We start from the raw sequence: 14189 nt of genomic DNA, 5'->3' as shown, positions 1-14189 counted from the left end.
TAGCACTTCTCATATTCTACATTATGTTTTGTAGGCCTGTCCTCCCTCTAACTTTCTTTAGGAATTCTCTGGACTTTGATCTTTGGATCCCCAAGGCCTGGTACAATATCAGAATATTATACTTCTAATATTAGAAGTATACACACACACACACACACTTGTGTTTATATCATAACACATATCTGCTTTCTGTCTGCTGTGAGCTGTGAGAGCAAATCTACTTGACTTATTTCTATATTCATAACCCACAGCATAGAAGCCTAATACATAATTGATGTACAGTAAATGCTTGTTTAATTACAATCAATCTAGTTCTTATTAAATCATTACCCAGACTTTAATTCCACAAATATTCTTTGCTCTCCAATTATAGGTGCCACCCACCAGGCCCTGGAGACACAAATAGGAATGAACATGATTCCTGCCCTCAAGATGTTCACCATCGACTTATATTCCACATATAAGCTAAGGAAGTACCAGATAGCAGAAAGTGCTGGGAAACAGGTGAAGACTGACACATGCACATTGACCAGAGAGCACAGAATTAGGATCTGCCACTGTCCATCAATTTCCAACAAGAAGAGATCAAGATCTGTTGTCCTTATGTCTGAATCCTCCCCTAAACTTGGTCACTGCCGAAATTATTATAGGCATTACATCTTCCTAGCAACTGAAATGTGTCTTATAACATAATGGTTAAAAACTTAAGTCCTGGAGCAGAGTGCCTGGGCTTAATCTCCACACCACCACCTATTGCTGTGACTTCGGGCAAGTCAGATAACCTCAAAGAGCCTCATTTTCTCCTCTGAAAAATGAGGACACTAAGAGCACTCACCTTACAGGATAATTAAAACCTATAAAGTGCTTAGAACAGTACCTGACATATAGAATTAGCCAGTTTTCTTATGATTCTACCACTAACCCACCCCTCCAAAATGCCTGAGTTATTTTTTCCTTAAAGTGTACCAACTTTTTTCTTTTCTAGAAAAGAAGTAAAAGATGGCCATTTTCCTTTTATAATCAGAATAGTGCAAATTTTTGCCTCAGTGGGATGAAGAAAAAGTCTGGAGATTAATTATGATAGAAATCTATTGGGTTGTCTCTTCACCTTACCCTCCTCGATTCTCCTCCTCTGATAGAAAATATTCCCAAAGACCACAAGGGGGTGCTGTCTCTCCTGCTTTACCACATGGATCAGGGCTAGAACTGGCCAACCCAACATTCTCCTTTGGTAATTGGAGCTGGGGCTGGACCTGTGATATGTTCTCAGAAGCTGATGGCAGCCATACACTGTTCATACAGACTGACAGTCAAGATGGCTGGCCTGTAGTGCGGGCAGGAGCGGGTGAGAGGGTGGCTGAGAGAAGGAAGAAAGAAAGGGGTCCAGATACTGAGTCAGTCCTGTTTCTAAGGCCAGCAGCCGCCTTGCCTTTGGGACCTGCCAAACATCACTGACCATTTGCTTAAATGACCTCTGGTCATAATCATGACTATAAAATAAACAAATGGAGATAAAATTCTGTATTCTAATAACCCTACCTTTCAACAGAAGATGAAAGTTAATAGCCTAAGAAGTAAGATGGAAGATATGTAGACATCTATGATTACAGATCATTATCCAAAGTTATATTTATGACCCTTTAATCTATGAAAAAGAGCCTTCAATTATTAATCTGAAATCACAAAACACAGGCCGAGGTTGCTGCCGGTCACCTCCGTGATGAAGACGCCTTGCCCTGCTGATGGTCATGATTAACAGCATTAAACAGAACGGAGAAGAAAACAAACACGCCTGTAGCTGGTATTTTATTACACAACCTACATGAAGGTCATCAGTCTGCTTGCAAAACTGTTCATAATCCTGGTCAAAATCCACTTTCCGCTGGTCTAAGAAATTATATTCCTTCTTCTTTATGGTGGCAACAATACCCTGCAATGTTATAAAAGAAATAAGCCATTTCAATATTCTAGCCTTATGTAATTAAATATACCCTTTAAATGCAGAACCTGAACAATCATTACCAAAAAGGCAACTTAAAAGCTTATTTCTTTAGTTACATTGTTTAATGCTTATTATAGCAGTATAATGTTGCCTACTGCATTCAAAGAAATCATTTGGAAAGCATTTTCATGAGGTTTTATGTCCTTTTGGAGAAAAATATAAAATAAAGACTACATCTGAAAAGTAGGAGAGGTGTTTTCTCTAAAAATGTCTTATTAATCACATCTGAAATAATAAAAAACAAGCCCAGAGAAGTTACTAAAATATTTTTCATTGAAGTTTGACTTCCCAGAAAATGAATAAGACTTTAACAGAACACAAACTTAGAAAGAAAACAGTTATAATGTCCACAGATGATATACTATCTTTGAAACCTCAAATGGCTTAAATAAAACGTCAAACCACAATCTACCATTTAAAGACTCTCTAGAATTAATTGGCTTTCTCTGCCCTGCAAAGCTGCAGTCTATGACTACAAGAGGACAAATTAGGCAATTCATCTCCTTGAAACACTATTATCCAAAGTTTTGTTTGCTCTGAATAATGAGCTTTAAAGCTCTGTGATCATTCTTAACCAGGTCCTAAGCCATTCGCAAACTCGGGAGCCCACGCTGTTGACACAAGCATATAATTTTTATGAAGAATGTTGGGCCTCCTTCTGCAGTCTCCTCTTCAAAGTCATTTCCATTTATATATCAATTCAAATATCTTAATAGACAAAAGTGTATAAACTGCATAACTCTGTGAATCAAGTTTGCTAGCTAAAACAACCTACTTCTTTCATGCTGTATAGCTACAAAATTAGCTCTATTTACTAGTAGAAATCGTATATATTATGTTACCCATCGTGTCATATGAAGAGTGTAAAAAAATCATGGAAAAGCTACATCTCTACATTTAAATGTAGTAATTAAAATGACTTGGAGCTCTTAGAAAATTCTGCTCAATGATTGGATTTAATGGTCACTTAACAGTATTAAGTAAATAAACCAACTAATTGTGACCTTTAAACCAACTAATCATACTCAATCTATTTAGAGTCCAAATTGAAAAATAAATAGATATATCATTCCCTCTTTATCTTGCAAAACTTTCAAAGTGCAGATTTTCAGTCCTTTATTTGACAGATTTTAAGTAATTTTTTTTTATTTTTTAAATTGAATTTAATGGGGTGACAGTGGTTAATAAGATGGTATAGGTTTCAATTGTACATTTCTATGATACATGATCAGTATATTGCATCGTGTGCTCACCACCCAAAGTCATATCATATCATCTTCCGTTATCATATACTCTTTGGCCACCTTTACTACCCCCACCCCCAACCCCCTTTGCTCTGATAGCACTGTTATCTCTGTCTATGAGTTTGGTTTGTTTTCTTATTTGTTCATTTGCTACTTTCCATTTTATATGCCACATATGAGTGAAACCATATGTTTACTGCACACCTATTACCAGTTAACGCTGCAGACACAGGAATGAACGACAAACAAATGCCCCACCGTAGGGGAACGTACAACCTGGGTGGGAAAGAGATGGTCAGAATCCATGGAAGTCACAGACAAATGAACAGGGTCATTTTACACAGTGATGAATGAGGAATGTGACAGAGTGTCTGAGGTAAAACAGAAGTCAAGGTAAACAATTTAGACAGGGTTGTGAAATCAAGATCTGGAGGCTAAGGAGGAAATAACTGTATGAAAATCCAAATGCAGAATTTTCCAGAAAAAAAACGCACTGTAAGCCTAAAGGGGGGCTGAACTGCGTCTGGAGATCATAAAATGAGGAGAAGAGGAGCAGGCGGGGGGCAGGGAGGGGATGGGGGGAGGAAGAGTCTTGATAGCCAGGCAAGGAGCCCGAGATACATTCCCGTAGATGCCATTTTAAGCTTCTAATACTTGTACTAAAACACAAAAATCTCACTTTACGCTTTCTTGCACCATCTACATTTTATCTCACTACCCTCTGGCTCATCCATTTTAATTAGCATTTCGCTTTAGATTTCCAAAGCAATTTCTTTTCCCAGTATTTTTATCAGGTTAGAACCATCTTTATCCACTCTTAGAAATATAGTTCAACTTCTCATTCAAAGATAAACTTTAAAATAGGTTCCACAGTTATTTTTTCATTAAGAATAGAGTCCAAATTGAAAAATAAATGGATATATTCCCTCTTTATCTTGAAAAACTGTCACTTTCAAAGTACAGATTTTGTATTTTGCAAATTTCACAGGATTCACCTAAAATGTTTCCTGCTACATAAGAAAGGTCTTTTCTTTTTCCTCCCATAATCTGGTATACTCAGGAAATAAAAGACTACTTATGTTGACTTAAACTCTTTAAGTACAAAAAAAACTGGCAATAAACTGCATGATCCTTTTGGCCTGGGGGGTGGCTCAGTTGGTTGGAGTATTGCACCATACACCAAAATGGTTGCGAGTTCAATCCCCGGTCAGGGCACAACAGAAGGCAACTGATGGGTGTTTCTCTCTCATACTGATATTTCTCTCTTTCTCTTTTCCTCTCTCTCATCTTTCCTCTCTCTCTCTCTAAAATCAATAAAAAACATAACCTCAGATGAAGACTTTAAAGAAAATTTTTTTAAGTATATGAGACTTTCTTTTCTTTTTTATGTGTGTGTGTGTGTTTGTTGTTGTTGATAATCCTCACCCAAGGTATTTTTTCCCATTGATATTTAGAGAGAGTGGAAGGGGGGGGAGAGACAGAGAGAAACACTGATGTGAGAAAGGCTCATCGATTGGTTGCCTGCCACACACACCCCGACCAGTATCAGGGATTGAGTTTGCAACTGAGGTGCCCTGGAATGGAATCCTCAACCCTTCAGTCCATGGGCCACACTCTAATCACGGAGACAAACTGGCTAGAGCAGCGGTTCTCAACCTGTGGGTCGCGACCCCTTTGGCGATCGAACGACCCTTTCACAGGGGTCGCCTAAGACCATCCTGCATATCAGATATTTACATTATGAGTCATAACAGTAGCAACATTACAGTTATGAAGTAGCAATGAAAATAGTTTTATGGTTGGGTCACAACATGAGAAACTGTATTTAAAGGGCCAGAAGGTTGAGAACCACTGGGCTAGAGCTATATAAGCCTTTTCAAATTCAAGTACAAACATTTTAAATTTCAACATCACTGTTCTCAAACAAAAAAAAAAAGATTGTCTACATCCATGATCAGTGTGCCCATTTTAAAAACTAACATTAGTCACATACATAGCCTTACAATATAAAGCAGTTAAAAGTAAAATTAACTAGGAATGGTAAAGCTACAATAAAATGTGATCCTTTTAATTTTTAACAGGTGTCCAAATAAATTGCTTACAAACAGAGATAATCACATGACACCCAGAACTCATGAACGAGCGCCTGACACAGAGTACTGGCTTCATTAGATATTTCTTGCAGGAATAAATGAAGTGATAAGTTATATTTAAGCACTTTTCTTGTGCTACTAATGAAAATGCTTTTACTAATGATGATTAATTTTAGACTATTGGGAAGTCATTATCATAACCACACACCTGAAAAGAACATATTAGCACCATTACACAATCCTCAAGTAAATGTGATTTCTTTATTGTTTAAGGGCTATGAGCTTATATTTCACATTATGAACTATTTGAATCATTTTAAATAGTTATTTGCATAAAATATCAAAGTTTTTGTTATGGATAAGAGCAGCAACTTCAGTTGTAAAATAATACCTGGTATTTAGTGACCATGTCTTCCAGCCCTTCAATATTCGCATCTTGCAGGACCGAGTATGTCTTAAAGGCTGTAAAGATATCTAATATCTTAGCAAGACGTCGGTGGAAAGTTTCAAATTTTCCAAAAATATACATCTCGCTGAATTCAAATTGTTTTTCATTTGGATCTTGTTTAAGCTTTTGTTTTGTCTTGTGAAAGCAGAGCTGGTATTCCTTAAAATCAAAAAGCAAAATACAAGACAGGGAAAACAACAAAGATATCAACCTTATTCTCTTCAGCAAAGGTAACGGTGACGTTAGGGTGGGACTGCAAGCCCTGCCAGTTTCAAGGCTTTTCATTTACTCATCCATCAGTCTGGAATATCATCTTCTCCCATCCTCCGATCTAGTGAACTCCTAGTTATCCATAATGCAACTCAGAGGAGCAGGCTTTTCACCCCGGTCCCACCATGTGAGAATAGCCTCGCTCTGTGTCTATCTCCCCATCTGTCTATCAGAAGCTTAAGAAAACCTTAGTCATCTGAGTCATCTTTGTATCTTCAGTATGTAGTGTGGTGCTGGGACACAGGAGGCCCTCAAAGAGGGTAAAATAAGTGCATAAATTGGGAAGGTTTATTAACATGCAACTTTCTTAATAGTGAAGAATTACGGTTCTTTTTAGCATCCAAGATTATAATAATTGCTAAATAATTTAAGATGCATCACCAAACACAACATAAAAATAATGAAACATCACCTAAATGTATTATTAGGCTGACCATTACCTGCTTAAGTTTAATTGCAGATAATATTTTTTCCACAACAACATCCTGTGGCTGGCTCCACACAGAAGCGGTTCCATTGTTCGTAATATAAGCTTTACATGCAGATATCATCTGATTGGTCACCTGGAGTTTTCCAATAAAATAATATTATGTACATAAGACAGCCATCAGCAGTGGTTCTCAACCTTCCTAATGCCGTGACCCTTTAATACAGTTCCTCATGTTGTGGTGACCCCCAACCATAAAATTATTTTTGTTGCTACTTCATAACTGTAATTTTGCTACTGTTATGAATTGTAATGTAAATATCTGATATACTATATGTGTTTTCCGATGGTCGCGACCCATAGGTTGAGAACCGCTGGACTAGAGGGTCCTTAACTCTTGTTCCTCTCAGGACATACAATCTGTGGAGTTGAGCTTTGGATTTATTTGTTTTCCATAGCAATTATGATCAAGCACTAGTCCTTTTTATTCAGCTTTATTGAGGCACAACTGATAAATAAAAATTGTATATATTTAAGGTGTACAATGTGATGATTTGAATATAGACAGTGAAAGATTACCACAATCAAGTTAATTAACACCTCCATCATCTCACGTAGTTATCATTTTTCATGTATGTGCTGGTAGGACTTAAGATCTGCTCTCTTTAACAAAGGATGTGAAGGACCTATACACCGAAAATCTCAAGACATTATTAGAAGAAATGGAAGAAGACACAAGAAATGGAAAGACATTACATATTGATGGACTGGAAGAATCAACATAGTTTAAATGGCCATATTAGCCTGACCAGTTTGGCTCAGTGGATAGAGCATCAGCCTACGGACTCAAGGGTCCCAGGTTCAATTCCAGTCAAGGGCATGTACCTTGGTTGCGGGCACATCCCCAGTGGGGGGTGTGCAGGAGGTAGCTGATCAATGTTTCTCTCTGATCGATGTTTCTAACTCTCTATCCCTCTCCCTTCCTCTCTGTAAAACATCAATAAAATATATTTTTTAAAAAATATTGCCATATTACCCAAAGCAATATACAGATTTGATGTAATCCCCATCAAAATCCCAATGGCATTTAAAAATATATTTTTATTCATTTCAGAGAGGAAAGGAGAGGGGGAGAGAGATAGAAACATCAATGATGAGAGAGAATCATTGATTGGTTGCCACCTGCACATCATGCTTAACAAAGTAAGTTTGATGGAAAAAGTCAAGAACCATATGATTTCACTCACATGTGGACTATAAAACTAAAAGCAACAACAACAGCAACAACAAAAAAAACAAGACAATCAAAAACTCATAGACACAGATAACAGTATGGTAGTTACCAGAGGAAAAGGGGGAGAGAGGTTGTAAAGGGTTAAGGGGTCAAATATATGGTGAGAGAAAGAGATCTGACGTTGGGTGGTAAACACACAATGCAATATTGATGATGTATTATAGAACTGTACACTTGAAATCTATAATTTTATTAACCAATGTTACCTCAATAAATGTAATTTTTTTAAACAAAAATGATCTGCTCTCTTAGCAAATGTCAAGTGCACAACACAGTATTGCTAACTATAGTCACCATGCTGTACATTGGACCCCCAGAACCTAGTCACCTTATATAACTGAAAGTTTATACATTTTTACCATCTCCCCATTTCTGCCAACCCCTCAGTCCCTGACAACCACCACTTCCCTCTGCTTCTATTTGTTCAACATTTTTAGATTCCACACATATATTGTCTAAAACATTTGTAAAATCACAGAGTTGGAAGGACCCTGGACAATCCCCAATTCAAGCCCCCTAGAAATGATTCACTTTCCATCCTAAATGCTGCTAAGAGTTTCCCTGATCTCCTTGAGTAGCTTGCTCTACCACCTATCTCAGTTTCTAAATGCCATGTGGACTGTCCACCTGATCATTTCATGCCACTGGATCTGTAGCAGACATGTCTATAGGAGAAGGCAACAGAAAAAAAAGAGTAAAGCTGATGTAGGTAACTATTTGCATTTTATCCATCTGTCCAAACTTTAAAAAGACTTCATACTTTTCTCGGGATTTTTTATAAATTAAAAGGAAAACTGGACGACTACTGTATGCATGGAATGATATGATGGCTGGGATTTAGTGCAAAGGTTGGGGGTATGAGTGAAAGAAGGCTGGCCATGTGTTAATAGTTGTTGAATCTGCGTAATATGTACATGGAGGTTCAGTACACAATTCTCTTTCCTTTTGTACCTGCTTCAAATGTCCCATAATGAAAAGATTTGGACATTTAGATAAATGGTGGTTTTACAATTCTATTCAACAAGGCCTGCAAATAATATGCAAGTCAATTTGTGTTGTTACTAATGTAACAACACAAGTTGACTTTTGAGTCTTCTGCCCAGGGACTAGCCCCGTGTGACCCCCACATGTAGTTTTAACGTGTGGTCAGGAGTTGCTGTCTTGCTACTTGGTGAGAAAGCAAAAGAATTTTTCTCTGAGCACATGAGGCTGATGGCCCTATTCCCTGGAAGAAGCATGACTCCTACAGCATTAGTATTCACAGCACAAGCCACGATGAAAATTCCTCTATTTTAATACAACATTGAAAATTTTGCCTTGGCAATGAAAAAGTCATTTATTTCTCAGAGACCATTCATTGTGGGAAAAGCAACAGTGCTCACCATAAACACTTAGGGGTTAGGACATAAGGTTTAAACATCGTTACGGTTTTTTGGCAGAATCACTGTAATTGCTTTATGGATTACCGGAACATTGCAAGTGGCTTTTATTATCGAGATTACTATCCTAATAACACCAAGTAAACAACTGTGGCGTCAAATAAATTCGGTACAGTAGCTTATAAATATGAAACAGGAGATAGTCCATTTCTTCTTAATTAAAATTTGCCCATCGGAATAAATAATGTGCTCAATAACATAGGTAAGAAATTCCAAAAAGAATCTTTTTTCATTTTCATTATATATATATAACACAATATTTATTATAACGATTACTTTGAGAAATTATGTTTCATGATGTGGCCAGAATCAGCCTCTCACATAAACTTAATTCTAACTCCACTGAGGGATTAAGCTTTTTTTTAAATTGTAGTATTCAGAGACATTGGGTTGTATTGATATGGTAATTTTTAATTACCAAAATAGTGACCATTGGCAAAGAAATGTCAGCGACCGCACTGCGGACTTTATGCTAGACACTTACCTTCACAAACAGAGACGTAACCTTCTCAGAGGTGTTATAATAATGAGAGATACTATAGATCATTTTAATTGCATTTATAAGTGTAGGAATAGCATCAATCATGGATATCTGGAAGACACCACAAAAGTTTTCTGGGAAACAAGTATCAAATTCAGCAAAATTCTAATAGTCTAATCATGTCACCTAAGTAACTTTTACTTAAAAATTTAAAATATTATCTAACACTTTCCATAAATACATTTAAGGATCATTTTGTTATTTAGTCATATTCAGTTAATCACACTTTATTTCAATGAAAGAAACATTAACATCCTTTTAATGACAAGGGGGTTGTGTCAACTAACCATCAAGTTTGTAATCAATAAAAGCAGGCACTTCCTAAAGTTAAAAGTTCAAAAAACACCTGCTCGATGACTCTTCCCACAGTAGGGTAGCCCAAAATGTCAGCTGCAATATTTTAATGGAAAATGCAATGTGCAAGAAATGTTTTTTAAATAGCACATATACATCTTTGATAGATGGAAGGATGGATGGATGGATAGAGAGATGTAGATATATAGCTATATATAGACATAGATATAGATATAGATGATATAGATATAGACATATAGATATAGATATAGATATACTAGATATAGATATGTAGACGTGTGTATATATACATATCATCTTCTTAAAAAGAGATTTCTAAGACGTTTCCAACAGACTGTAATATCTACAAACCAAAACTCTACCCTCAATTCAGCTGTTATAAAAGGGCCATCAGGAGACTGAGAGGATAGAAATAATTAACTCACAGGGTCACTGCTGTACAAGGGGTCACAGCATTTCTCAAGTGTGTACAAATATCTGACATTGTCCTTTGCCTCGTTAGCTGCATCGGTGATTCGAATATCCATCTCCCGCCAAGTCTAAGCACAGGACAGGAAAGCAATTTTAATGCCATTATTAATGGAGAAGCTCCCAATATAACAGCTGCTAAGAGTCACCACAGATCCCTTGGGTCTGACTTTCACTTTGTCCTGTGCATCTTACATAAAACTGAACCCAGAGGGGTGAAGGACATTGTCACACTCAAGAGTAATTTTAATCGTTTTACTAGGCCTTCTCTTATAAAACCTATTAAGTAACTAGGACAGAGCATCAGGAGGGAAGCAATTATTTATTAACTGCCAACCATATACCAGGACTGTGCTATGACCTAGGAATTTCAAAATGGACATATCTAAAAGCAGGAGAAGTAAAAGGAAATGATTTAGTTCCAGCCAACATGTTCAACTGACTTCATTGAAGTCCTACTGATATTTCTGAACTATAGCACAATGAAATGGTTGCATTCTTTGAACAATGATACAAGGTAAATCTAAAGCAGTTATTGAAACAAATTATTATTTAAATTATTTTCATAGATTGAAACATCCATGCAAAGGGCTAATAAATTGTCTTTATGGCAACAATGCCAGGTGTGGTAGGCACCTCTGTGATGGTTCCCAGTAACCACTGACTCCGGGTATTCATGATCTTGTGTCATCCCCACCCCTTGATTGCGGGCTGAATCTAGCATTGCTTCTAACAAGTAGGGTGTGACAAAGTGATGGGATGTCATTTCTGGAATCAGTTTACCGAAAGACTGTGGCTTCCATGTGGGGTGCTCTCTTGCACTCTGCACATACGCCCTTTAATGGAAGCCAGCTGCCAGGTTGTGAGGGACCCGATAAGTGGTGAAGAACTAAAGAAGTCCCCAACCAACAGCCAGCAAGGAACTGAATCCTGCAACACCCACATGAGTGACTTGGAATCATATCCTCCTGGGTCGAGCCTGCTGATGAGCCAACACACCTACTGCAACCTCACGAGAGATGCTGAGTCAGAGGCACCCAGCTAACCTGCACCCAAATTCCTGACCCACGGACTGTGGGACACTAAATGTTTGCTTTAAGTTGCTAAGTTTGAGGGTAAACTGTAACAGAGCAATATAAAACTAATATAGCAGAACTAAAAATATGTATATATAAGTTTTCATTATTACTACTCTTAGTTGGTCTGAATTCATACTGTATATATAATTATGTTATGATGTACTATCTTAATTACATGCAATGTCCTCTAATGATACATATACATACAGTTATATCAGCCAACAAATATCTTTAATTCAAAAGCTATTTCCATGGTATCATAAATTATAGAAAGGCAATCTCCAATCTTCATTTTTTTCATGGGGGTATAATAACATGTTTCTGTCCCTGATTACTCTGTGACCTGAAATACCCTAGAACAGTGACGGCGAACCTTTTGAGCTCGGCGTGTCAGCATTTTGAAAAACCCTAACTTAACTCTGGTGCCGTGTCACATATAAAAATTTTTTGATATTTGCAACCATAGTAAAACAAAGACTTATATTTTTGGTATTTATTTTATATAATTTAAATGCCATTTAACAAAGAAAAATCAAACAAAAAAATGAGTTCGCGTGTCACCTCTGACCCGCGTGTCATAGGTTCACCATCTCTGCCCTAGAACATGAATTTCCCACTTCATACAGCAAAAAGTGGCTGACAACCTTCAGAAGTTTCGACTTGGCAGCAGCAAGCACTGCCAACACAGCCTTCACATCTGGGCTTTTCAATTGATCCAAAAGGTAGTTAAACTTGGACAGTCTCTTTTTCCAGTGCTCCAACTCCGCTCGGGGCCCAAGGTCATCCGCTTCCTTCCGCAGCTGATTGTTTTCCGCGAGGACCTGTGAATGCACAGGACAAACGGGAACCACTGAGCAAGGCTGGAGATATGAATGCTACAGATAAGCAAAAAAATAAGGAAGTGAGTAATGCTATCTGAACATGCTCCAGGCCTATTCATTTGCATGTTTTGAATGACAGCCTTTTACTAACTTGACACGTATCCATTTTTACAACCTCCACAAAAACTTAGTTTACTTCTTCTAACAACTGAAAACTACTCACTTAAGGAGTTACAATAAGCTTTTGGAGGACCTGACCTCAGCACATTTCCTTCGTGATACTCACTTACTATGTATAACCTCGAAACAATATAACCTTAGAAAGTCCCCACGCCTATGTTGGTTAATTTCAATTGTGTTTACTTTTTGATGCAATGTCCACCTTCACTTAGGACTTTTCAGAAAATATTTTTAAGGTTAAGTCTCAAGATCTCTCTTTGAAGGACACACTAAATGAGAAAACTCTGATTTCTACAGATGTTCTCATCAAAGTAAATTATGCCTTGAGGGGAAAAATAGCAAAGTGCTGTCTTCTAGTTCTGTAAGCATACAGAGTCATTAACTTTCATCTCTTAGAATTCTTACTATCTCTTCCTAACTAATGACTCTAAATTAACGCCAGGGGAACCTCTCACCTTTTCAAGCACTCATGGTAAAATCCTTAGGCAAATGGGAATAGCAAATGATATACTTTCTTCCATTGGCCAGTTCAGTAGCATGGCAACTGATATTTGGAAATTACCTGTTCTGTTTGTTTGATCCATACTTTCATACAACCTTCTATTTTTCCCAAAGTCTCGGGGTTATTAGCTAGAGTCACATAGTCTATCGGTTCCTTCAGGGCTTTCAGTTCAAATATGTCACACTTTTGAAGGTTCACCTAATTAAAATGAAAATTAGATGATATGGTGGTGCTTTTTAAACACATACACATACACACACACACACACACACACACACACACAGGTTGGCCCCTTGGCTTAGAATTATCTTAAGGGGCTCCTCCAGTCTAAACCAGCCCTGCTCTCTGAATAAATACCCTGAAACAGTGAGGCATCCAATGCCCAATTCTCACACACACTGAGCACACCACTTGAGAAGATGGGTCTGAGGTCAAATTCTGGGTAAAAAAGAAAGACTGAACTAGAGGGGAAGATAACATCACAGAATTTGGGAATTAATAGGGAACTTGAAAATTAATGTTAACTCATGAAACCAAAGAAAGTAGGGAAGCTTCAAGAAAATTGACTGGGAGGAGAAACCAAGATGGCGGCATAGGGAAACACTGGAAATTGCTGCCTCACATAACCACTTCAAAAATACAACTAAAAGACAAAACGGACACCATCCAGAACCACAGGAAGGCTGGATGAGTGGAAATTCTACAACTAGAAGGAAAGAGAAAAGCACACTGAGACTCAGAGGAGGTGCGGAAGTAAAGTGCCGAGATATGGAAGCATGTAGAATGGGCTGGCAACTGAGGATGCAGTTGTCTTTCCAGTTCCGGGTGAGTCTCTGGGGACCCAGACTCATACAGGGAGAAACAGGACTGTCTGGCATCGGGCAGAACTCAAGGGCGGCTTTCTCTCAGAGGTGCTTGCAGGGATTACCGAGGGACACTGAGACCCAGGGCCTCTTAGGGCAGGGCTGAGATCAGCCATAGCTGTTTGCTCCGCCCTGTTGATTCCCTGAGACCCTGCCCCACCCAAGCTGTGCGCAGAGGTTTTTGGATATGAATGGCCTGGCCC

At 37.9% G+C, this 14189-nt stretch overlaps 1 protein-coding gene across 1 annotated transcript in view; it reads right to left on the bottom strand.

Annotated features, from left to right (window-relative positions):
- The window catches only part of DNAH5 (dynein, axonemal, heavy chain 5), a 190913-nt gene that overhangs the window by 152863 nt on the left and 23861 nt on the right, over window positions 1-14189 (bottom strand). Inside the window, exons 6-12 of the mRNA XM_015567634.1 lie at window positions 13184-13321; window positions 12265-12441; window positions 10499-10612; window positions 9702-9809; window positions 6498-6620; window positions 5731-5946; window positions 1823-1930 (exon numbers count right to left, since the gene is read on the bottom strand). Of these exons, the coding sequence (XP_015423120.1) occupies window positions 1823-1930; window positions 5731-5946; window positions 6498-6620; window positions 9702-9809; window positions 10499-10612; window positions 12265-12441; window positions 13184-13321 (984 nt within the window). The remainder of the gene's footprint in view (window positions 1-1822; window positions 1931-5730; window positions 5947-6497; window positions 6621-9701; window positions 9810-10498; window positions 10613-12264; window positions 12442-13183; window positions 13322-14189) is intronic.

Source organism: Myotis davidii, unplaced genomic scaffold (genome assembly GCF_000327345.1).
Source record: "Myotis davidii unplaced genomic scaffold, ASM32734v1 scaffold143, whole genome shotgun sequence".
Classification (NCBI taxonomy): Eukaryota; Metazoa; Chordata; class Mammalia; order Chiroptera; family Vespertilionidae; genus Myotis; species Myotis davidii.
The sequence above is the reverse complement of the archived record's forward strand: the minus strand, read 5'-3'. Positions and strand labels throughout refer to the sequence as shown.